General features: G+C 37.9%; 1 protein-coding gene across 1 annotated transcript in view; it reads right to left on the bottom strand.

Annotated features, from left to right (window-relative positions):
• trip4 (thyroid hormone receptor interactor 4) overlaps positions 1-25778 on the bottom strand; it is an 83596-nt gene that overhangs the window by 29211 nt on the left and 28607 nt on the right. The window contains exon 12 of the mRNA XM_008404679.2: positions 23308-23410. Coding sequence (XP_008402901.1) covers positions 23308-23410 — 103 coding nt within the window. The remainder of the gene's footprint in view (positions 1-23307; positions 23411-25778) is intronic.

Here is a 25778-nt window from a genome sequence, read left to right on the forward strand (position 1 = left end):
GGGACAAAAAAACTAATTACTGGAGCAATTTTCCTTTGTACTCTGTCCAGTTTGTTTACATCTCTAAAACGCTTTTCAATCCTCATTATGCTGTTGGGCAACGGCCAAAAATTATCCCGACTAAGCATAAAGTAAGATATATTCCCTGCACAAATGTTTGTACATTTCTTGTTTATCTGGCATCTACACTAGTAAAGCGTAATCTTATAATCTACATTCCGCATCCGACAGCTTTTTGGTTTGTTTACTCAAAGGCTGCATGCAGCACACTAGAGTAACCTCAGCACTTAACAGCTTGCAGCCTTCATGAAAAACACCATCCCTGGTGTGCAATGTTAATAGCTGCAGCCGTTTTGTCATCCTGAGGAGTAGCTCAGCTCGGTGTTGATCTTGTTGCTCTGAATATACACATAAAGCTAATGCATATTTATCGCTTTTGTGAAGCTTCTTCTCTCAGATGGAATACAGATTCAACTGAAAGAGCTTGCACTCAGCAAACCAAGGGAGCAAAATGTCAAGTAGAGAAGATCTGTGTTTAAAGCTCTGGAAGTCAGATTGTGGCTCAAAGTTAATTTTGCCTCAATTGTGTCTTTCAGCACAAGACTTTTAAAGGCAGTGTATCCTTCCTGATTTTAACTAAATTCACTGAGAGAAGAATTTACTGAGGGAGTTGTGTAGACTTCAACTTGTTGGAATAATTACTTCCCTTTGATCAATGGTGGAGGCACAAAAAGAATGACGCTAAACAAAGGGACCTTCATCCAACTATTGAAAGAGATCTCTACAAATAAATTACAGTATTGTTTTGTTACTGCTAGATGTTTTTTTAGCAGTTTGTCTAAACCTAATTAGCATAAACAATAAAAAGTCAAAGTTACGGAATTGTTTTCATTAACAGCTGAGTTGGCGAGTAGACGTGAAGTGGGAAGCTGGACGATTCTCCAATGTCAACCTCACCTGTGTTAGCAGACATCAACTATGAATGTGTCTGGCATGAGTGGGTGATTTGTAAAAGGCAAACGCTTATCTGAGCGACTTGTTTTTGTGGGCATAACGCTAAATATTTGTGGAAGAATCATTTTGGAAATTCATAAAAACAAGCAAGGAAAACATTTTTAGGGTGGCTGGTAATTTACCTAAAATTGTTGTAGAACAAATTCAAAGGCATGAAATGTGGAGGAAACTTGGCCAGAGATTAGAATAAAATCTGTCCATCTGTCTGTCTGTATGATTTATATGTATTTTGCAATGGAAATACATGGGTGAGTTTTAAAACTGTAACAACATGTACAGAATAGTTACCGGTTTAAGCTGAACACAAAAAATAAATAGGAGGAAAAAAACCAAGGTCATGGTAGGTCAAGCTAAACCACCATAACTTGGGTGCTTTGTAACAATAATGTTACTTATATTTGTAGTCTGGGATTCCACAAGAGTAGTTTTTCTTTTCAATTCCAAGTTAGTTAAAGAAAAGATCAAATGAAACAATTATAAAATTATGAAAATAAACAGCAAATCCTATCATGTGCTTCTAAAGAAAAGGAGACATAAAGACATCGAGTGTTTTCTTTCCGTGCCTTCCAGGCCTTTTTATTGCATCTGTATTGAATTATTTTTAATAAATGATAGAATTCAAAACTTGATGGATGTAATTATGCTAAAAAAGATGAACTCAAGGCCAACCCGCTTGCAACAAAAATGTCTGTATTATTTGCTTGGGGAAAAAAAAAGGTTGTATTTTATGATCATTTGAAGAGTACCAATCTGAGTTTGGTTACAACCTAACCGGTGATTAGGATTGATGTAATTTATGTCCAGACAACTATCTTCAGAGGCATGCTTGATGATGAAGAGGAGTGGAGTATCCTCCCTATAATCAGCTGCAAAACAAAAGCTTTAAAGACAGGCTATAATAGGACTTTGATACTACAATCCTGCAATCCTTTCGCCAAGGCATTTCATGGCTATGCCTTTAAATGAGGGTCATTATGTAAAGTCGACTTTTTGGAGCTTCATATCATGTTATAATGCTATTCTCTCATTAGAAACATATGTGAAGTGTTGCTTTGATTCTTTCATACATACTTTTTATAACAATTGAAGGTAACATAGTTACTTGACTGTGGTGTAAAATGGCACTATGTGGCTGGTAAATATATAACACCGCCCCTTTAAAAAACCCAGAAAAAAGCAGGAAACGGTGATCAAACTTTTAAGGGCTTTGAATAAATGCAGTTAACATTAATACACACAAAATAACAGGTGTTTATTTGTATGGTAAAATCAATGTTTAATTGTTTTGGCCAAATTCAGTTGCATATTTTTGATACATAAAGAATTGACGTGTTATTCGAGGGATTCAGAAAATGCATTAATTTTCATCCAGTTGTTTAGCTGTCACTGTATGGCTACGGCAGGCTTGTTCCCCCCCGCGCCCCTCCCTCTCATCATTATATGCCAAGTCGTGTTATGACATGACATGACTCAGGAAGTGGAGGTTAATTCTAGTATATATGAAAACTGTATAAAGCAGCTGTAAACAGTGGTATGAAATCCCTCTCACCAAAACATACATTTACACAACAATAAAATGAAAACCCACTCTACTCCTCTGAGAGTGGGAACACAGTGCACTGCTATTGTTAGATCCATCTTTTCTTTTTTTCTCTATCTCTCCTTGTCTCGCAGCGAGTGTGTGCGCCCAGCCATCTCTGTGGAGCGAACCACTCACAGTTGCTCAATAATCCATTTACTTGCATTTGCTATAGCCGTGACTGTAATTTCAATCACATAGCCAGCAGGGAGATAAGTTAGGAGCTGCCTACTAAAAGCTGCCCATTGGTGACATGGGCTGAAATCGAGTAATGGATCCTTGCTCATTGCCTTAGTCATAAATCATCTGCTCCACAACAATGATGATGGGGGAACAGTGGAGCTGCCATTTGCACACAACTGTTCTTTCTAAATATGTGTTTTGATGGAAAACAGAGTGCATAAGAACATATTGTTTTCCAACTTTATATCTTGTTCCGATGAGAGAAAAATAGGCGCTGCATAATTTAACAAACTCCTTCACAATTCTTTTGTTTTTTACTTACAGTTGCCTTGGTTTGACATCAGAGAAACACTGCAACGCACAATTATTTCTCAAATGCACGTCTCATAATTGTGACTACTTTGGGAGTTTTTGGTTTGGTGATCTTTCTTCAGCTCATGAGCGCAATCAAAAGCGCTCGTGAGTTTTGATCAAATTTACATAATGACGCTGTGTGTGTGAACACACACAGTGTCGTCTCCAAGAAAATTGTCCGTGTGCCACAGAGAGTCGTATTACCATATCGCCGTCGCTCCTGCCAGCTTCTGTCCCCTACAAACCATCTCATGCTGCCTTGCCTCATTAGCATTGCAAATAGCACCTAAAGCAAGAACAGCGATGGCAGCAGCCGAGGAAATAGGACAGAATTAACAAATTATGTAAGAAGCGTGGAAAGGACGGAAGGAACAGAGCATGTGTAGCAACAAGGAGGTGGGTGACGAGGAGGAGGTGGCAGCAGCGCATTACAAATCTGATTACACCTTTAACTTGACAGTCTAAGATGACATCTATTTATATTGATCCTGTGACTCACTGTTGGTGAGATTAGATACAAACAGTGCACTGTTTTTTTTGTTTTTTTGTTTTTGCCTTTACAAAGAAAAAATAAAAATAAAATAATCCCAGTGTTTTCAGTTTGAATAATCCCACCTGGATGACTCTGTCTCGATAAACAACATTGAATTAATTAGAGAAATTAAAAAGCTTCTAGAATTTCTTGTTCAATAAAAATCTCTCCATGTGTAAAAACTGTTGGTACGCCAATTACTGCTTCAGTTTTTATTTAGCGCAACTTCTTGACAACAATAACAATCAAATCTTCATCACACTGTACAAAAAAAGGAGTTTTGGGAGAGTCTCCTCTGAAAGGAACTATTTCCAAAATTCAGTTCAAAGTTAAAATGAATTAATTCATGGCTAAAATTCACTAGCAATATACTCCGCATTAACATGACGTACTTCTCATTCATTCACAGTATTTTGTTTGATATAAGAAATAAACAGAGAGAGGGACAGATGATGTGTGAGCCGTTCCTCACAGCTTACATTATGCATGAATCTGGAACACAGCTGCTCATTCACATACTGAAATGCTTTGGTTGTTAAAACGCAAAATGAGTGCAAATCTTACACAAAAGGGATCAGATTAAGCTATACTGTAACAATCGCCTCTTTTTAAATGCTACAAGGTTGTCAGAAAATAGATAACTCAAATGTATTTGTTAGCTTTGATAGTTGGGACATGAAAACTTCAACATAAATTTAGCTTAACCCTTTCATGCATGAATTATGATCCTTTGTGTCAGCATTTTTCCCCCTTCTTTTTGGATTTTCTTAAGGCATGAAAAAAAGGTAGTAAAAAAATTTTGTAAAATTTTTTTTTAATGACATTTTTTTAGGTGATCAATTGTAATTTTCTCCAAATACAAAGTTATTACTTGAAAAATACATCAGTAGTATTGTTCTTTAGGGGTTATCTGATGTCACAATATTTTTTTTTTTACCTTCAAGAGTCGTCTACAGTAGAAGGAGGGACCGAGTACATGCTTTTTTGTCTGTCGGCCATATTGGATTTAACAAAAATAATTTCTTGCATTTGCAGCTGATGGCCAGTAGTTGATGGTGTATTTTATGATGCCTTAGTGTCCACTTCAGTGGTCTGTGTGCATTTATAACATAAAAATCCACAAGAAGCACAATAAAATGGCTTTTAGATTGCTGTTCACTATAGTGACCACAATGCTTGAAAGGGTTAAAACAAAGAATAAGGAGTTATAGTGTATTTTAAGGCAAGAGTAGATGCATATATTATCAGCAAGAAGTTACATAGGCACAGCCTGTGTTTAACAGCTGAAGGACAAATGTTCACAGCTGTCTTGGTGCAAAGTTGTGTCTTTTCTGTTGAATATTAAAAGTTGCTCCTTAAAAATGTAAGTTACATATTTGTTCAATCCCAGTACATGATGTCAGGATGAACTTCACTTTTCAAGTTCATCCAATAAGGAAACATCCCTGTTGAGTTCAAAGTTGTCAAAACTGTAATCAAGATGTACAATTTACTTGACTAATTTTGACAATCTAAAAAACAAACAAAAAACTACAGATTCTCTACAAAGCAAAAATGAACATAATGATAATGTACAAAAAAAATTATTTTTGAAGGTCTGAAGAGGAGAACAAAAATTCAAAGTAAAGCTCACTACTTAAAACAATCTAAAATTGTGAATTATCTAAATGTGTTTATAATCTTAAGAATTATTCCCATAGTTTTGTTTGTACAGGATCAAGAGCTGAATGTACTTCTCTGCATCTGTAAATGTGAGCTGCTGACAAGAACTCCTTGTTATTAACACCATTTCTAACTTAACTGAACCACAGCATTACACTTTCAGATATAAAGTTTTCACCAAAACAGGCTTTTATAGTGGGATGATTTATACAACTGAACTGTGAACTGAAGAGAAATAATATGAACACACGTTTTGCAAGAAAAATAATTTAAATGGTGGCAAAGGCAGCTCTCTCCACACTTTATTTTTATCCTTTCAAGTCTCTTTGAAAGGATTTGGCACGTTTTTAATAGGCACAACCCACAAATTCAACTTCTGCAGCTCAACCCAAGAATACATTTTTCTTTTGAAGGGGCCAGTATTATGTGTTTTCCAGGCACATGGTGCCATCTTATAGCACAATCAAGTAACTCTGTTATCTTCAGTTGTTATAAAAATGCAGTACATGTAAAGCATAAGTTAAAATGAAATGTCTCTTTAAGAAGCTCCTGTTCTTTCTGATTCTCTGCCCTCAGAACGTCATCACAACAATGCTTCTCGTTGTGCCATTAACAACCGTTCTTAGAAACGTTGGACTGAGAGGTCAACATTTAGCTCAGCAGAAGCATAGTTCCACCAAGTGTCGCTAGTGTAGTGGAGCTGAGTGGGGGATGATGCGGTGGAGGGGTGCTTTGTGAAGCAGAAACTCGACTCGGGGACTACAGCTCCAAGGAGGAGGCGGGGCTTCATGAGTGCAAGTGTTTAGGCACCCCTGAATGGTTGCCATGGGAGACTGAACTCTACATCATGACCTAATATCATTATAAGACACAAACCTCAAAAAAGTCAATTTTACATACACCCTATATAAACGTGGAACCTCTTAAGGAGTAATTAACAGGCTTTCCAACATAATTATTGCCAAGAAGCATTGTTACAACATTTTCTTTTGTTTTAAACAAAGAATATTATTTTTCACATGCCAAATAAAAACATCAAAAAGTGCATTTAGCAGTTTTCTTAAATTATAACTACTACTGTGATTGTGGTCTGTGGGTAGTGGGAATGGAAATATTGAAAAGAAAACATAAAAAGTTAGGCCATGTGGTTTTTGATTTTTTTCATTGAGCTTTTAAAAAAAAAATAAAAAATGGCCACAAAGGATGACTGATGCATTAAGATGCCCAGCGGTGCCCACTGCTATTTATTCCATTGACTGGTTTCAAAATGAAATGAGTCGGAGAGCGACGTTGGCAAAGACCAAAACCAATAACAACAAACGCAGCTTGGTACAAATAAAAAGCGTCTGCCCCTTTTTGGTAATTTTATAAGATTTTAACCACAAAATAATAGACTAAACTGCGTCCTTTAAACGGCTTCACGAAGGATCTGAAGCCAAAGAAAACTACATAGCTTGAGATGCCAGGGGCATTGTTCTTTGCACTTATTCTAATTGCTGGTGACAGATAATGACGCAGGGCTCTTTCTGAATGAGCCTGCCCATTATGCGGAGTGAAAGCCGGTCTGGTGTGTTTGGTATGTGGAGGCCCCTGCTTCTCAGTGGGGGGAAGGCTGGACTTGGACGGCTCTGCACTGTGGCTGCAGCTCTGTTCGGCACGCAGCAGGGGGAACACAAGGAACCCTATAGTGCGGTAATGCAATATTCATGGTGGGGTGTGAGCAGAGCAGTTAAACACAGCAAAGTTGTGAGAAGACCTTGCAACCCTCGATCAGGGAGCAGCTGCATGTTGGGCTCTAAAAACCTATCCTCATGTTCCAAGCATTGTCCCTTTCTTTCTCTGCTCTCCCTGCTGCTGCTTCTGTTTTTTTTTTGTTGTTTTTTGTGGCTGCCACTCGCACAGCCATTAATTTTTAATAACAACTTAAATGGCTGGCTTGGCGAGCCTGTGTGCTGGGGTATGGCAGGGGGCAGCAAGAGTCAAGGGCTCTTGCCTCTGGTTACAAACTGAGAAATAAATTTGAAGAGATCAAGCTAAACATACAGCAAGGGGATATATATATATATATATATATATACAAAGCAAGGAAAAATATCAACTCTGCTGCTGCCATTCCAGCTTAATTAGAATTTCAGCTCTTTCATCTTGAACTTTCAATTGCGACTGCAACAGGAAATGAGATCAAATTAAGATAGAGTGCTTCTTGGAGGCCACCAGAAAGATTGGATTTGCACATTAAATATTTAAATTTGTCATAGGGCAGATATTAACTGAGACGGTTAACTTTAAACATTAGGTTCACATTTCTAAACAATTTGTGAAGTGTGTAAGCGGCTGTGATGATTGCAGTACATTTCTCGGCCCTACGTCGCCTGCGAGGCAAACCGATCTTTAAAAGGAAAAACTGTTTTGTTTTGAGTCGAGAAAAGCCTCAGTCAAATATCAAGACAATAAAAATGAACTCGGATAAAGAGTAAAACAGTGGAGTCTGCAGTAGGAGCGTATAAATAATTGATTCACCTCTTCAAGGCAGACAAGGTTGTGTGGATGTTGTCAGTAAGGTGGCAGCACTCAGGTTTTCCCCTGCATTATTTATTTTCCGCATTGGGGTGGTCTGACCCACTCTTGTAATGAGAGCTGGAGTCACGGTCTGTTTGGAGTCCCGGGGCAACGCCGTGCGACCGTGTCCCTGGATCACTGCTCAACCACACAGGGCCCTACATAGCCAGTGTTTGCTCAGACTTCACTCGGACTGTAAAAGTCAAACCTTGTTGACACATCTGTGCTGTCTCTCCCCGAGGCTAATGGCTAATACATCTGCCTGCTTCTTTTCAGGGGGAGAGGAAAACTGCTAGAATCAAATGCTGGGAAGACACTGGTAGCAGACAGAAAGCTGAAAAGTTGTCTGGGGAATTTAAGTCGAGTAAGACAGCTACATTTGTTAAGAGGTACTTTGGGAGAAATGTTGAGGACTTGATGCTATCAGGTTATTTTCTCTAGCTGCTTTCCCAGGTAATGCAGAGTTTAGCCAGATTTCTCTTCTAGATTTACCAAAACTAAAGCTTCCTTCTCCAACTACTTATACAATTAGAACCCATATACTCTTACCAGCTAATGCATTTTAGGTAGACCTTACCAATACCAGATTGGGGCTGATTTAACTTCAAATTGACCTTAATTCTTCATCACTGGACTACAGTTAACTTAGGATGCATTCACACCGGCTCTGTTTAGTCTGCTTTAATCAAACTCTAGTTCATTTGTCTAGAAAGTCTGGTTTGTTTGGGGAGGTGTGAATGTGCAATTGAACTCTGATGTGGACAAAAAAGGCAAACTCTGATCCTCCTGAAAACCTAGGTCGTTAGCACAGTTTGAATGCATATGAGGATACAAGCGGACCAGAGACCATCCCAAAAGCAGGAAGCAAACTGTAGCGCAGGGCATTCTGGGTAAATAGAACCAAAACAAATGCGTAAGTCTAGTGCTACATGGAAGAATGAGTTGTGGTCTTTTACCAAAGACAAAAGAGAAATCCTACGACAGCTAAAATCTGATGCTACTCTACTGTGTTCGCATTTAGTGAAGAAGGAAGCTGTGCTCGTCTTCTTCTAAGGTTTTCCTGTCGTTTCCTGCAGTTGTTCTTGGTGCAGCACCATTACAAGCAAGGGGTGGAAACAGGTTTTCCAATTAGTTTGGTTTGCTTGCAGTGTGAAAGCAAACCGCACCAGCTGAAAATGTAACAAATGTTGCAATTTTGATCCCTAATCAAGCTGAGTACTGGATCATAAGGTGTGAAAACACCCTTTGTGTCATGTTCAAGGTACCAGCTTGAGGTGTTTTGAGCTTTGTGACATGGTGGGTTTTCCTTTGAGCAGTAGGATAATCTGTAATCACCAGCCGATGGGTCACACTAGGGTCACAGAGGGAAGGATGTTGACATCAAGAATCAAGCTCTGCCAACGAAATAGTGTTTAACTGAGATTACAGATACCAGTTGATTATTGAAGACTTCTACGGTGTTTCTACTGGAAACAAGTCAGATACTGCAAGTGCATAAAGCAATCATATAGTCGTATTAGTAGTATCATTTGTGCAACAAAAACTAAGACTATAATCAAATAGGCAGTGGTTAATTCCATAGAGTTGCACAGAAGTAAAAACATCTAAGGTAGTATAACAATATTATTTAGGGCAATTTTCTTAATCGGCATCAATAAGTAAGCAACATGATTGCAACACTAAATCCTAAGTGTACAATAAACTCTGTAAATAGCCTGCCAGCATGTAATTGAAGTTACATGCTGACTTATAGTGATTAGTCAACAAACCATAAAAGTTATTCCAGCAGAACATTTATTTATTTCCAACGAGTCTGATAAAATCCAGATTTTTGTTAAAAAAAATTGTAACCTGATCACCGACCAGTCACAAAAACATAGTATTTGTAAGCTAGACATGCATTTATAAAAACCAGAGTGCCTGTCTTGTTAAGCAAGGAGCTCATTTTTTATGACATTTCTGGCTACAGTGTGAAATTCACTTGACAGGTGGGTGTGAAAAACATCCACTCACACTTTTAAAATAGCACAAGTGACTCATTGGCCATGGCTAGTTTAACATCCTCACCTTGATGGGTGACTCGCACTGTGCAAATAATCCACCTATTGATTCTTGCATCCTGGCCTAACAAATGAACAAAATCAAGGCTGCAACGCAAACGCGTTCATGAGAGAACGTCTTCCAATCAGCAGAGGGTACGCACACACACACGCGTGTTAAAACACAGAAATGGGAGTAATCTCTCACTAATCAAGAACATTGATCACGATCACATTGTAAAACACATCTGTCTGCATGCCCCCCTCGGCGTAGGCAGAGACAGATTACACTGACAGGATGAAAAGACGAAGACTAAAGAGAGGGAAGCTATATTTGAAACAGGCAAGAGAGAGAAATGTGGCATAATGAAAACAGAAAACAGGGTAGACATAATATTAGTGACAAAAGGTCTGAATCTGGATCACGGCGATCTATAAAACAGATGAAAGTGATCTCAAAGCAAATCTCAAGCCAGCATTTTGGGATTCAGGACAGATCTTTACCTCAAACTACCCAGAACTCTTACAGTTTTATAGCTGATTTCCAAGCAGGATCAGATATGTGATATGGATTCACATAAATTTTCAACAACTGCATCTTAACAAGCATTGACTCAATAAACACGTGCCTTTTCCAGAAAGGATGCCTTTCATGCTTTAAACTTGACTTGCAGCGGTACGACAAACACTGATTGATACGGTTTACGTAATAGCTGCTGATAAAGGGCAACAATCCTGAGGGCTAAGATAAGTAGAGAAAAATCTATTGCTACAACATGGAGCGATTTCTTTACACAGCCTTTTCACCCCTGTGTGAGTCAGAGAGCCACGAGGTTTCATTACCAAGGGCAGCTGATAAAACCTCTGAGCTCAAGCGCAATCAAATGCACCAAATCTCTCAGGCAAAGCATGCCTGTGTCATGGCTCTGCGGTCTTAAAAAAGAAAAAGACTTAAGAAATTCCTGCCACATTTCCATTCCTGCCACATAAATAGAAATGATACAAAGTGTATCCCTTTAAATTCCAGAGCTTTATGAATTTTGAACAAATGTAGGAGTGCTCTTTTCCATTTAGGCTCAGTCTCTGTTTAATAAATAACGACACGAGGGAATTTGTGGTGTGTAGTTTAAGCCCTAAAAGTGACAGAGAGTTTACCAAAAGGAGTTTTTCTTTGTCCCAGGTCGATAATTGGATGCCAGACTAGATGATGACAAAGATTCCATGCCGATTAAGTCATTTTTCTTCCAGATTTATCATTTACTTTGAACGTAATATCAAGGTTTTTTCCATTTTCTTTGGGTATGAAAGTTCTGTGGCCTGGCGCGTAGAAATAAGCTGCACGGAGCAGCAAACTATAGATCAGGCCCTGGAGACATTTTCAGGTGATCCTTCATGCTTGTGGTGTTTTTCCACCAGCTCCCATTATTACCTGCTCATTGCAAGTACTTAACCTTCCCAAGAGATGGCTTTGTACAATGCTTCCTTAAGAAATATTGCAATTCCTTATGGAAAGTTTCCAGATGTATGGCTCGTCAGTGTGTATGCTCCGGCCATGCAAAGGACTGTTTTTCTAGAAAAAAAAAAAAAAAAAAATCTAATAGAGAAAACATGGAATATTAAATTAAATGATTTATTTCACAAAAGCTAAGTCAAGCAGTGCAGTTGTTCAATTCTGGGATGATTTAAGTGTTTTTGTGTGATGTTTATCTTTTCCTTCGCTATAAAAGAAGGAAAAATGAAGCCTCATATGGAGGCTGTCATTCCATTGCCTCCATATAAAAATACAGTGAAACTGTAAACGCACAACGAAAAAGAAAATACCCAACATGCTATGATAAAACCTGCATGTAAGCACAGCCGCACACTGAAGTGTATCGCCACAAAATTATGGCAACATAGCTGGCATGTTTAAAGTAATGACACATGAAGATCACAGCAGAGTCTGCATGCCAGATGTTGACATCTTACATAAAAATATTTTAAAGACAAACAAATGATTATATGCACAAGCTTAAAATAATATCATCACTTATTTAAATACTCAGAAATATTTCTTAAGCTCGACTCTTTATATTAACCTCGGTGCAGTAAGTAAAGTCCTATGGCAACACCCATAGATCAAAATTGCTTTGCTAGCCATCCGTAAAATGCTGTGGTGGAGGTGGTCGGAAGCAGAAGGTCTCATTAAATCATGGTAAAACATGTAGACTTTGCTCATTTTAAGCGCACATGTTGGGGAGGTCTCTGCTTGGCCAACCTCGATTACATGGGTGGAAATATTGTGTCATTGTGTCACTGATCAAACAACAGCTTGAAACATGAAAGTAAGAGTGTTGTAAGTAAAAGTACAACACTTTGACTTATTATAAATATAAGATGCTTATATCAGTCTGACAACTCAGTTTCTCCAAGATCGTCTCCCTTTCACAGCAGCACATTTTGAGTCTGTTCTGCAAGAGCTCTAAAACTAGACTGTGTTCAAGTTTAAGGTATTTTTTGCAACACATGACAGCAGAAAAAGTATCCCACTTCCAGCTGCAGTATGTAGATTTTCGGAATTTTCTTTCTTTCTTTTTTTTTTTTTTTAAGTATTTGTTCAAAACTATCACTATGTTGGGCTAGTATAATGTGAGATGGATATTTTCTGAGAAAAAACAAAACAAAACAAACAAAAAAAAACAAGCTCCTCTGCCTTACGGACTTGCTGACATGTGCACAAATACACTGCTCTGTCAGAAACAACCAATCAGAGCCAGGAGGTGGTCTTAGTGCTGTGAATCACCATCGTGTACATGCTGTTCACACAGTCTGCCTTGCTCTCTGCTACGCTAGAGCAGGTCCTCCACAACATAGTGATGACGTGGAGAAACGGTTTTCCTCGAATGATGAGTTGCTTCTCTGCTGTTGGCTCATTTAACAGCTTGTACACAAGAATGATTGGCAACGCTAAAGTCTTCCCTCCTGGCTCTGATTGGTTGTTTTTGACTGGGAGCGGTGCATTTCTTCAGATAGCAATAGCGGCACTAAGAGGAGGTTGAGGAGCTGGATCTTTTCCAGATTATATGACTCATAACTTACTGTCACGACATGGTGACACTTTTGACAAATATGTAAAAAACATAGTTTAATAAAAGTTATATCTTTTAAAGTTCTACCTCGTAAGTATTTCAAGCTACTTCACAGCAAATTCAAAAGTGCTAAATGTTTTGGTGTTAGTAGACTTTATGCAAAAGCAGTTAATTTTACACTTATAGAGTCACATTCTGTTTATGTAACTCTGGGGTGTATATTATTAGTAGTTAAAATCCAGTGTTAAAACAAAGTGTTTCCGTATCGAATCTAGAGGTGTTGAAATAGAATCAATAACTCTTTACTTCTTAACTCTGAACTCCACCAGCGGCTATAACACTGAAGGAGTTAATTCACTGACTCCGCCCCCAGAATCACAGATTCCCCCAGAAGCGAAGCGACAGAAGCCAAGTCATTTCAGGACTATTTACTTTCCACCTGTCTGAGGTGTTTACCATGCTTGGTAAGTCTTTTTTTTTCTGAGATGGTTTATAACTATTATTTTGAGTTGAGCTCAACCTGTATGATAGACGTCACGTTCGCCACACGGCTCGGTGTTAGCATATTTAGCTTAGCATGCCGAAAGTTAGCGGAGTATAAATGTTGGAAAACATCAAGCCGGTGAACATTCAATCAAATTATTGGCCAACTTGAACAGATCCGTAATAATCTGGAGTATGTCTTTTCATGATGTTGAACATTTACATGCATATTGGTCAGATTTATCAACCTTTCTGATCAATTTTTTCCTTAGATAAAATGTAAAAGCCTTTTTCATGTTGAGAGCATTATTTCCGCTGTTGTGTCTTCTTATACACGTTTTGCAGCATATTTTAATCCTTTTATTGCCTTTTTGTATATATTAGAACCAGTCTGGTTGAGGATGAATCGCCAGTCGTCAGCCTAACCTCCCCCTCCTGATCCCTCCATGGATTCTTCGAAGATTCAAGCTCCAAAAATGATTATGTAAGTGTTAATATCTCTGAAACTCTACATTTCTGCAATTGAGGCTTGTTGTTAGAGTTGTAGTAAAAATGTATTCCTTCGTTCCATTCCTCATTGTTATGTTTTTTGTTTGTTATGATCCAGAGACCGACACTGGCTGTCCTACTCAGAGTGAAGACTGTTTGATGCAGTAGAGGAGCATGTTGGTGTCTCCGTCCAAACATCACGAACAGCCCAACAACCTGAAGACAATCTGTTAGTGAGTGGACATCTCTTTGGTGGAGTGCAGAGAGGAACTGCCTCTTATCAACAGAAACATAAACTGGATAAGAAATGATGGATCTGCATATCAGGTTGGTCTGTTATGTAATGTACATATCTGGCAATCTACGTGTTAAAAGAAAATGTACTCTAACATATTACATGAACTGCATTGCATTGATACAGGCTTTACTTTCTCCACCTTGTACTTTGAACAATTTCATACATATGGTATTGAAGAAAAATGTATTAAGCATACTGCATTTTGTATTGCACAGCTAATATGTTAGACCTTTTAATAAGCAATATGTGACGTGTGAAACATGCACATTATTCCACTTTGTAATATGTTTTGTAATTATGGTGCACGTTTTGAAATAAATGCATTTGAGAAAATCATTGTCTCTTTATTAAATGTTTATTTAATATTAATTACAAATAACTCTTAAGAAGTTACAGAAGTACTCTGTGAGAGTTAATATTAAGATCTAACACTGTATTAGTGTTAGTAAGTGTTAAATTATTAACTCCAGCAGATTTGATATTTGACACTTTATAAGAGTTAAGGTACCAACTCTCCAAAAAGAGTTAAATTAACACTTTCTGGTGTGGACCCATATAGACACTTTAAAAGTGTTGAAATCAAATCTGACAGTGTTAATCTGGGCCTCCTGGATTTGCTGTGTTCCATCAACCGTTTCTAAAAGTTGTTGATGAAGGTTTTGTGAATGTAGTCAGCCTAATCAACCCTTTATATAATTAAATAACTCCAAATTTGAACACAGACGCTGAGAAAAAAAATTCCCACAACAATAAACAGAAGATGAATAAATGATAACTGAAAGACAAACAAAAACTGAAAAGCATCCACACTTGCCATTTGGGGTTAGCAACAGAGAGCGACTATGAATGATTCACTGTCAGTCTTTGTTAGCTAAAAATGCCCTTTTACAGCAGTGCCACGGCATACAGTGTTATTTTTACAGCTGCTGATTTAGCATGCAGGAGTTCTGTCACCGCGGCTGTGAGGACACGCAGATCAAGTATGTGGAAGTTTATTGCTTGGGGCTCTTCCTGGCTCCCATACCTGTGTGCTCAACAGCTCAGCTCTCTCCTCTTCTCTCCTCTCCCCATTAACCGGCTGACAGATCAGTAATAAACACAGCCTGTCACCTTCAAGGCCTGCCTCTCATTTACTAGGGAACACATGAAACCTCACTCTCTCATTCCCCCCTCTCTCTTTTTTTCCCTTTTTGTCCGCTGGGCTCACTGGAGCTGAAACCCGATTTTCAGGCCTCTCCTGCCTCCGAGGCAGCAAATTCTCAGCTGCACCCAGACAGTCCTGCAAAAGGCATGAATATTAAATGGAAGATCCATGAATAAATAACCAAAAAAAGGACTTCCGTCGATCTAACCTTGTTCTGTCTCCCAGCACTGGATGACAGAAGAGAATACGGGGGAAACACAGAGAGAGAGAGAGAGAGAAAAAAAAAAAGAAAAAACCTGCTCACCTCAAGAAGAAAGGTGGACATTTGTTAGGTAATTGACTTCCGTTATTTGCAATCCCATGATGCTTTAATTTCACACATTAAAAAATAAAAAAGGTGGTAATCAGACGGCAACGGCGCAGTTGATGGTTACAAGAATCGGATTCAAACAGCAATATTTTCATAGGGCATATATTGAGCTATTTCCATATGTTGTGCAACCTGAGGGATAAAAGCCATACATATTGCAACAGCTCTGTAATGTATGCATGGAAAATGCAAATTAGATTGCAAAAGAGAGCGGGGAGTGGTATGTGTACAAGGATTATAATGCTGAATGCAAAGCAAACAAAGTGACTTGTCTAATTGTGACATACACTCACTGGTCCCTGGGCACGTGGTTGTTACACTGAAACAGGTAAATACAGGCCGTGAATCAATTTTCTAATTAAGGCCGACGTGTTTTGCAATGAATTTCATTGGTCTGCGTGTTTAATACTGCCCACCGAGGGGAAATCACAGAGATAAACAAGTGGTTATTATGTGCTGATATGAGTGAACACTGTATAATGCGCGTTTAAATTCCTGGTGCTAATCAGTAACCAGTAAAAAGCAATGCAGTAGACCAATTAAACACCAGGAGGAGAGCAATAGTCGAGGTTCATTAGGATTTTACTTGGAGTCCATAGCTGGGTGTGTAAGGGACTTTGAAAGATTCTCAAATTATACAAAATATTATAAGATAACCAATATGAAATAGTCAAAAAATATCTAAAAAAAAATAAAAAAAATACACTCAGTACTTGGTCTGTGTAATATGTTTTAAAAGTCTCACCCTTTTTTTAAAATTTGTATTAGCAGTACGATGTTATTAAAAATGAATTCCTTTTAAAAAGTTATAATAATTTTACTGAACAAAAAAAAGTTACATTTTGATAAGTTAACACGAAGATTAACGCAACTTAACATATAATCTTTCTAAAGCTTGTCTGAGGAAGACGAGAATGACTCAAGCTTGATCTCGAGAAAAAACAAACTGACTTCCTGAGCTCCACTGATTGGATGCAAATTATACCTTTTATAAATATACTTGTTTGAAATCTCATTTTCTAGTTATTATATTTTTTTCTGTTTACACATTAAAACAAAAACAAGCAATAGAAAAGAAATGCCTAGAGACTTATCCTTCCATAATATAACAAAATACATGTCCTAACGATAGGATCCAATTCTTCCCTAATTTCAGTTGCTAATGACTACATACATCCATGACATAACACTTCAATCTGTCTTAACATGACAGAGAAAAATGGTGAAAAACACAAAACCTTTCAGCCTTTTTTTAACAAAAACATTAGAAATTAATAAATGGTTTCTTACGAGTAACCACTAAAGACAATGATTCATGAAATTAGATTGAGACTAGTAAAAAAAAAAAAAGATCCCTTTAAGACCTGCTGCTCAAGTTGAACGTCTCAGCGCCCTAATTATAGCCACAATTTTCTTCCTTGTAGTTTGACACCTTAACAAAAGGTAGCACTTTGTATTTGCAACAGACCCATCAGTGTGACTAATCTTAACAAGAAAAGATAAGGTGGTGAGGCACAAAGAGCTCACTGAGTTAAGTGTTCATGTAAGTTATGAGAACTGAGGAGGTAGAATTTATTACTCTCGCCAAAGAACTTGTTTTGTTTCTATAACACTTCCCCCTCTATGAAACGCATGCAGGTTATTTTTGGGAAAAGTCTACATGTTCAGCTCAAGTGAAGGAATCTTCTTTGTTTCTATAGAATCATTAAAGTCTATGAATGCCTTTGGAACAAATGCAAACCACATGGCTTAAACCAGGGGTCCCCAAACTTTTTCCTGTGAGGGCCACATATCTCTGGTGGGGGGCCGGAGTCAGTTTGTAACAGAAAAAGTGCTACACGTTTATCACCTGCGCTGCTGGAAATTGTTGAAGGGGGGAGGGCAATTCTCGATTGATTTTTACCCAGAAAGCACATGGGCAAAAACCGTTAGTGAAACAGTCACTGGGACTGACTAGTATATATTTCATTGAGGGAAACCTGGAATGCGGCGTTCATAACAAACACGTGTGTTCATCTGCTCTACCGCTAGCAAACAACCGTACTGATTAAACAACATAAAAGTCAAGCAGTTCCCTAAAAGTCCAACAGATGACAGCGATGCGCCATGCAAAACAAAACACCCACAGTTTACAGGACACACTTCCTGCTAAAGAGCCCTCTGGTGGATGAAGAAAAATCCACATATAAACCAGAAAATACAATATATGAAAAAAAATCTGAATGCTCTCTGGTATTGTTCAGGGGGCCGGACCAAATGTGGTGGTGGGCCGGATCCGGCCCGCGGGCCGTAGCTTGGGGACCACTGGCTTAAACCGTGGAATCGTTTTCAGCACGATGAGCCAGCACTTTGACGCCAACCGATGATTGGAGGATTGCTTCTTGGCCTTTTGGCTATGATCGTGTATAGTATGTATTCTTATGGGAACAAAAGGCATTAGACGGCTTGAACAGATTAAATCTAGTCTGAAGTTTACGGATTTAACCTCAGCTGTTGCATACCTCAGATCAATTCAGGGATTCTGTCTAGTTAATTTAAGAGTGCTCGTGCAAGAATTGTTTTTTTTTTCATGGTTTCCACTGTCTCCGAGTCTTTACAATCTTTTATTGAAATCTTACTTTAATTTTTAAAATAACTGCAACTGTGAAGTATCCAGCTGGTCTGCGTTTCAGTAGGTGGCCCATCAGTGATCTCTGCATGGTTTAACATAATGAACTGTTTCCTGACCTCATTTTTTCATCACATGGTGGAAGAGCTGTTATGGCCTGCTGGGGATTATAATTAAGAGTTTATAATTTACTTAGGTTGCCTACTTAATACTGGACAATACATTGTGCCAGGTAATATAATAACTATTTGCTAAGTAAATGATTTGGGACGCAGTGTTCTTGCTGAGTGTGCACAGTCACTTCATACCGATAATGTCAGAGTGTTAAAACAAGCGAGGGAAGTCAAGCAGTAAGAAAGAGTCAAAGAAAATGTGTGGTCATGGCAGAAAGCCAATTAGCTTTCAACACCCAGAATGACCTTCAGTTCACACAAAAGCGCACATATACACACACAGAAACATATATTCAAAGGCTGGGAAGATGAACCATAATGTTCAGAGAGCTTTGGTTGTACGTCATTTTAAATGTCACAGACTTCACCACAGGGTAATGACTGATCAACCTGAGATGGATTCTAGCGTTGCCTGGCTTTTTATCTCTAGAGCTGACTGGCTGGAGATAGAATAAGAAGCTGTGTTAATTTTTTTTTTCTTGTCGAATGGGGCATATATACAAATGGGACTGCATTACAAAATAATGTTTAGGGATTCCACATACTTTTCAGGTTGAAGTTACACACTAGTTGCGTTTCCATTACAAATGTACGTAAAACTCTCTATATTCCGCTAATGTTGAAACAACGCAATTTCGCAATTAAGGTGTTTCTATTAAATAATAAACGTAATTAAAATCAAATGTGAATAAGTTTGTTCATGCGATAAGTAACAACTACTTCCTGTTTTCCTCTTTGTGGTTTGCGCCAGTGGAAACATACGGTTGTTGACCATGTGACTTGTGTGATGAGAAAAAAGTGTTTCCATTGCAGTTTTGTTAAATAAACTAATTACGATGCAGTCAAAAAACTACCCCATCTTGGTGCCAAAACGTTTTATCGAGTTTTTTCAAAATTCCTTTAAGCAACTTTTAATATTTCCACTAAATGTCAAATTGTGCAATTATATGGACAATGGAAACACAGCTACAATGTCTATTTTTAAAAAGGGAAATTGCTTTACGGCAGATAATCCCACACATGGCAAGTCTTGGGTATGAAACTTGGAAAAACCAAAAACTGGAGAGAGAAAGAAAGAAAGTAAGCAAGATGGAAAGAACTTTCATAGATTACTAAATATGCACAACAGGGCATTTCTAGGTTAAATGATGAAGGGTGATGTAGTGACAGCGGTAAAATAATTTTTGATGTAATATAATCACAGTACGTACAATAATTATCAGCATTCTTATGGCCAGCAAAAAGCAAAACATGGCTCATCTCTCACAATGAAAGGTTAAGGTGGTATTACCTGTATTCTGATATTCTTGTGAACATTTCTGCAGATTAGTCACATCCCGCTAATGGGAAAAGAACTACTGGAAAGTTTCCACCTTCAATCTCAACAAAGTGCCAAGACTTTTCCAGGTACCTCTGAGCTCCTGAGATATTTATCTTTATAGGTCTGAGGGCATCTGTTGCAAGCAAACCCAATGCACAAGGCTCATGTTTCTCTTGTTCTGCCATCAAGCAGATCAGGAGTAATGAGATGCCATCTATTTTTCTTTCTGTTGATTTAGATGCAAACCACAGATCTAATCAAAATAAGGCAGCAATTCTTGAGTTGATGGCTGTATTGCTCCTATTTTAATGGGCAAGATCAACATTTGCTGGAAAGATTTTATGGTAATTTTTTGATTAGCCAATATTTTGTTGCAAGAAAGTTCATTTCAGTGAGTTACCAACTAATATTTATCATTTTTCTCGTAATGAAAAAATGTATTAGCTTAATCACAATCTTAGACGTTACACAGTTTTTTGTTGCAAAGTAGATCATCATCATATAAAGGTCTCAAACAAAAATAAAAAGCAACCATAATTATTTCTATGTCAGAGAAGTAATAATTGCTGGAAGAAATTGAACCATTTCTTTTCCAGCATAATGTTAAGTACGAGATTGCTGGAATTGCCAGAAGCAAGTGGATCTTATCCATGTAAGCAGCTCCAGAAGAGGGAAAAATAACTTGCGCTAAGCCCTCATGAGGAAAATGAGAGGCAATGCCTTGACCCGTGAGATGCTGTGAGAATGGGGTGGAAGACAGGGTGAGAGATCAAGAAACTGAGATAGTGAAAAGCTAGCTGGAGATAGAAGAAGAAGGCAGGCTGGACGGTGTAGGTGCATGTAGGTCAAGATGGCCAATCCACAATCCAGACTAAAACGTACAGAGGGGAATGTGTGGAGATAAAAGCTATATTGCATGAGAATACACACATACAGTGGTATTCAAATGTTACTGCGTCTTTGGTAATGTTGATAGTCCTACCAAGTCTAAAATATCTCTGACAATGAAAATGTCTTTGGTGCAAACGTTTGTGAAGAATGAAAAATGTAATGGCATGAAACTAAAATTCATAATTTTATTGTCGTATCTTTTAGATGGTCAACAACAGATGCCAAACTATAACTATAATGAATTTAAGCTAAAAAAACAAAACAAAACAAAAAAAACTTGTCTCTTTATAATAACCAGAAACTCTAATTTTAACATGACATGCCTCCAGTATTAATTTCCTAACTCTGGCAGTTCAACACTTCTAGAATTGATATCTGATCAGATAAAATGTTGATTTGCATGTCAACCAGGTACCAAACTAGTTTGTTAGTTTTATGAATAATACTATAATTAATGTGAACTGTTACTACAAAAGCTCTTCATAAATAAGCTTTCCTTACTACCTGACTAAATTTAGTAAGAAGCCAGTTAGCGACATCAGGCACTTAAGTTATAAAAGCTTGTCTCAATATGTGAAATAATTTAATCGATGCTGCTCTTGCTCAAACTGGACTTTGAATTTGAGATAGTAGATATGTAATGCAGCTAATTGCTAGATAAACACTTTACTGCACAGTGCAAGAGGCTCTAACCCTCTGTTGTAATAAGGAAATAATTGTTAGAAATTGAATGACAGCATGTTTTTGAAAAATCTCTGTGATTCAATTGCATCTAAATATTGCAAAATTACTTTGCTCCACATTTACAGAATAAGAAATATGTTTCTCACTGCAACAGTCTTAAAATGATCACAGTTGTGCCAAAAATATTATATATTGGCTATTAAGCCTAATGCATTCTATTATTAACTGGTTACCCAAAAATCATCAAACCAAAAATTACATAAAGCTTTTAGAACTCTGATCAAATGTTGCTTTTTTGATGTCAGTTGCAGAAAACATCAATGGCCCAGTAAATATGTATTATTAGTCATTTAACAACCCAAGTCCGATTTGAAGATTTTTCCCTAAGCCACGATGAATCACATACAAATATGAATCATAAAAGTATGATCATAACTGTATAAAAGCTGCACACACTTGCTATGCTCAAGTGCTAATATTATATACTAGAAAGTAGAGGGAAAAGGCAACTCAAGTAACACAGGGCAAGTCAAAGTAAAAAAAAAAAAAAAAAACTGTTTATGTAATGTGACAAATGTTGATACTGAAGTTTCTATAACTGGATCAAGAATAAACACACACAGGGCAATGATACAGGAAAACTATTGTGAACAGACCCGTTGACCAATTTGTCTGAATTATATAAAACAAAAGATTTTTTTCCAAGAAATGAATAATCATTGTGGTTTTCACTTTTAACTAGAAGAGCTGGAATCTCGAGAGAAAACAGGAATAGAACCAGATTGCAGCTAATGAGGAAATGAGTTTCTCATATATACGTACTTTGTCAGTTTACAACACAGCCATTTTTACTGATTTAGACGCAAACAAAGAAAACACAGGTTGCAATCAATCTAGATGATGCAAATATGCAGGAAATGTAGTTAGAGATTTCCCCACGCTGATCTGCTCCAGTGTCAGGGAATCTGTAATAATGTGACAACCTGTTATTCTAAACAAATTTAAAAACAGAAGTTTAGACATAACAGGCAGTTAGAAAATATTTCACTTCAGATGTGGTTTCGCTGACAAATATTTTCTAACTGCCTGTTATTTACTGTTTGCTTTACTGTCACTGTGACAGTAAAGCAAACAGATCTGACTGAAACTGTATTTTTTTTTACTGCTTGCCAACAAAATATTTAACTGCAACTCAAGATTTTAGTTGGTGTTTTTGTAAAACTTCAAATCATTACAAAAAAAAGAAAAAAAAGCACAATTCACAAGAAAATAGACAAGAGCGCTTTGTGTAGTTTAGTCCAGTGCCTGCTACATTTTACCTGGAGCTTCTCAAATGTATTCTCCATCGATCTGAACAGATCTGAACGAGACACAGCTGCATAAACAATCCTCTCAAGTCTTTAGAGGGTTTTGAAATATTAACAAAAGAGCTTGCAGGTACATCATATTGCAGAGCCAGCTATGGCAGCAGAGGGAAAATGTGTTAGAGTCCTATTATAAATCACACAATTCCAGCAACAGAATTGCACACCCAGGCCTGGCTTGTCCCCCAGGCAACCTGACAGCAAAATCCTGTCTTAACATTCTGTGCCCAGAGAGAATCTATAGAAATGTGTGTGTGCTTGTGAGGCGATTTATGTAGACTTTTGTTTTATTCATGAAAACATACTAATCAGGAACTGTACTTTGCATTATTATAGAGCTTCCACATTTGTATACATGTGAGCGTAGAGATGAAGATGTTGAATGCAGATGAACAGAAATGAGGACATTTGAGCTGGCTCAGGCTAATGTCAGCCACTCCTGCTTATTTATTTATTTTTTTTCCTCTGACATGAAAGGAGGAGAGAACTTACAGATCTTGTGCTTTCCTTTCATGGGGAATTTCACGAGCAGCTCCTGGGGGCTATTGCAGATGAAGACGAATGGCGAAGCAGACTCCTCACAGGTACCAGGGCACTGCAGAAGTGATGGAGGATAAATAGAAACGGTTTAGCTCCACTTTCACAAAGGAGTATCACATCCAGATTTACATATGCCAACACTGAAAATCTGTTGATTCCAAACAGTCCTAAATCATCCAGTGATTGCTCTTTATATGCCTATATTATGCTAAATGTCCTCCATGCCTGATCTAATACTCTATGCCTGAAAGCATATGATAGTTATGAGTCTCGCTGGGTCTTAGGCTCTGTAATTGCACAACTAATGATGCAGTTGCTGAAGGGAGCAGCTGTCGCCCTGGTGAGCTATAAAGATGACACAAAATATATAACAAGCAGCATCCAAATCTGAGGCAATCAAAGACTTTCTCAGATGTGGTGTTGTGTGAATTACACTTTCAAACATATTTCAGGGTGTAGACTCACATTAATAAAGCTGGTTGGGACATAAAAGCAATGTTTGCACATTGATCTGTCACCGAGATGAAAACCGCAAAGACGTCCGACTGTTTTGAAATCGTCGTCGACAGAAATGCATGTCATTCATGGTAATCGAAGATATTTCTGCAAAGCTGTGTGGGATGCCATAACACATTCCTGTGAATAAGAAGGTGTTTTACAGCTCATAATTGACACTAGCCCACAGCACACAGAGAGCAAGAGGCAAGAGAAAACCTCTCTATCCTCATGTTATTGATTGGTCTCTCAGGTGAGAGTAGGGAATTGACTGACACAGTGACAAAGGAGTCATCTTTTCCATCACTGGCAGCCAACGGCTCTCAGCTCATCCAATTTCCGCCAGCACTATCAGATAGTGCCCATGATTGCATCTAGCCAGCCAGGAAGCGGCTCTTTTCGTGACAGCACGCTTTCCCCCCCCTCCCTCCCCCAACCTCTTACTCTCCCAGCCTCTCTATCCCCCACACACAAAAAGAAAGCACTGAAGGGTTGTGACAAATCTGCAGCTTTAACAAGAAATCAACAGAGTCTGCAGCCCATTTGTAGGGTCTCTTGACAAACTGGGGAGTGATGACAGCGACGCTTATTTCTGACTAAAGCCCATGTCAACTTGAGTCTAATAAGATGGTGAGTGATAAAATATGTAAAGACTCAAAGCGTCATTAAGCACAGCTCAGGATCCGAGTGGAGGCTCTTGATTACATCCTTCAATGGCAAAATGACATTGCAATTTAAATTAAACTGGGGCTCACGGATAGAAAATTCATCTGATCATTACTGGAGGAAAACTTTAGCCGTTGTGAGAAATGCTAAATAATAGCGGAAGTTGAGAGTTTTAATGTGTCTTTTTATGAGCCGAGGTTGAACCTAGAAATAATCCAGCTTTTCTCAGCTTCTAAAATGACTTAAACCTGACCTCAAGCGTAAAAGCCAAAAAGCATAAATGAAACAAAAATGAAAGCAGAATTTAAAAGCTAAGGTTAAAGACCCACGGTACCTTTAAAATACATAAGGAATACACTGGAATTTAAAGGGGCTTTAGTTTCTTTTTAAACAAGGTTATGAAATCCAACCTTCCCCATTACTAGTGTCGCTATATGGCTGAGACAGTTTATGGTTATGTGGAAAAGAAAAAAAAAAAAGCACATCCTATAATTTAGAAAGGTTGTCGAACCTGATACAGAAAGAATTACTTGAAGATAAAGTGGACCACCGCCTATTCATGACTTAGTTTTTAGAGATATTTCCGTGGAATGTAACTCCAAATTATTTGCAGATTTTTCCCAAGAGCATAATCAAAAATACTCAAAAAAAGGTAGCTTTGAAAACTGAAATACCTAGATCAATGCTACTTCACACAGTATTGGCTGGCGTTTGCAAAGCAGCCAGTCCAGGAGTGCCATTTGTTTTTCTTGGCGCCGACTGAAGAAGGAAGATGAGGAAGACTGTGGATGTTAGCTTCTGTGGTAGTGCCAAGACTGTTTCCACTGTCTTTATTAATGAATTTTAAGTTATATTTGGTATGTGAATTATTAAGATGGGCAGTGATGAGCGTTTTTAGAGGGTATCTAAAGTATTTGTGGATTTCAGCAATAAGCTGGTGTCTGTGGGCCTTTCTTCTTCACTGCCTTTCTTCTTCACTTGTCACGCTGTTCAATTTTATAGAAGTTTGTGTCTTCATGCACCTTGATTATTTTCTTTTCCAATTACTCTGTCGTAGATTTGCTGCTATGCTTACGATTATGGTCCAGTTACATGACCCAGCTAATCAGCTAATTGTAAGTGGAATACATTTGGGCTCTCTATGCCCATAATCTTTGTGATGATACTTGCTTTTTTTATGCAGCAGAAAATGGTTAAGAAGGGAATTGAAGTTGGTCTGCTAAAGATATTGAGACTTAACTAGAACATGCTGTTGAAACTGA

This window comes from Poecilia reticulata, linkage group LG3 (genome assembly GCF_000633615.1).
Source record: "Poecilia reticulata strain Guanapo linkage group LG3, Guppy_female_1.0+MT, whole genome shotgun sequence".
Taxonomy (NCBI): domain Eukaryota; kingdom Metazoa; phylum Chordata; class Actinopteri; order Cyprinodontiformes; family Poeciliidae; genus Poecilia; species Poecilia reticulata.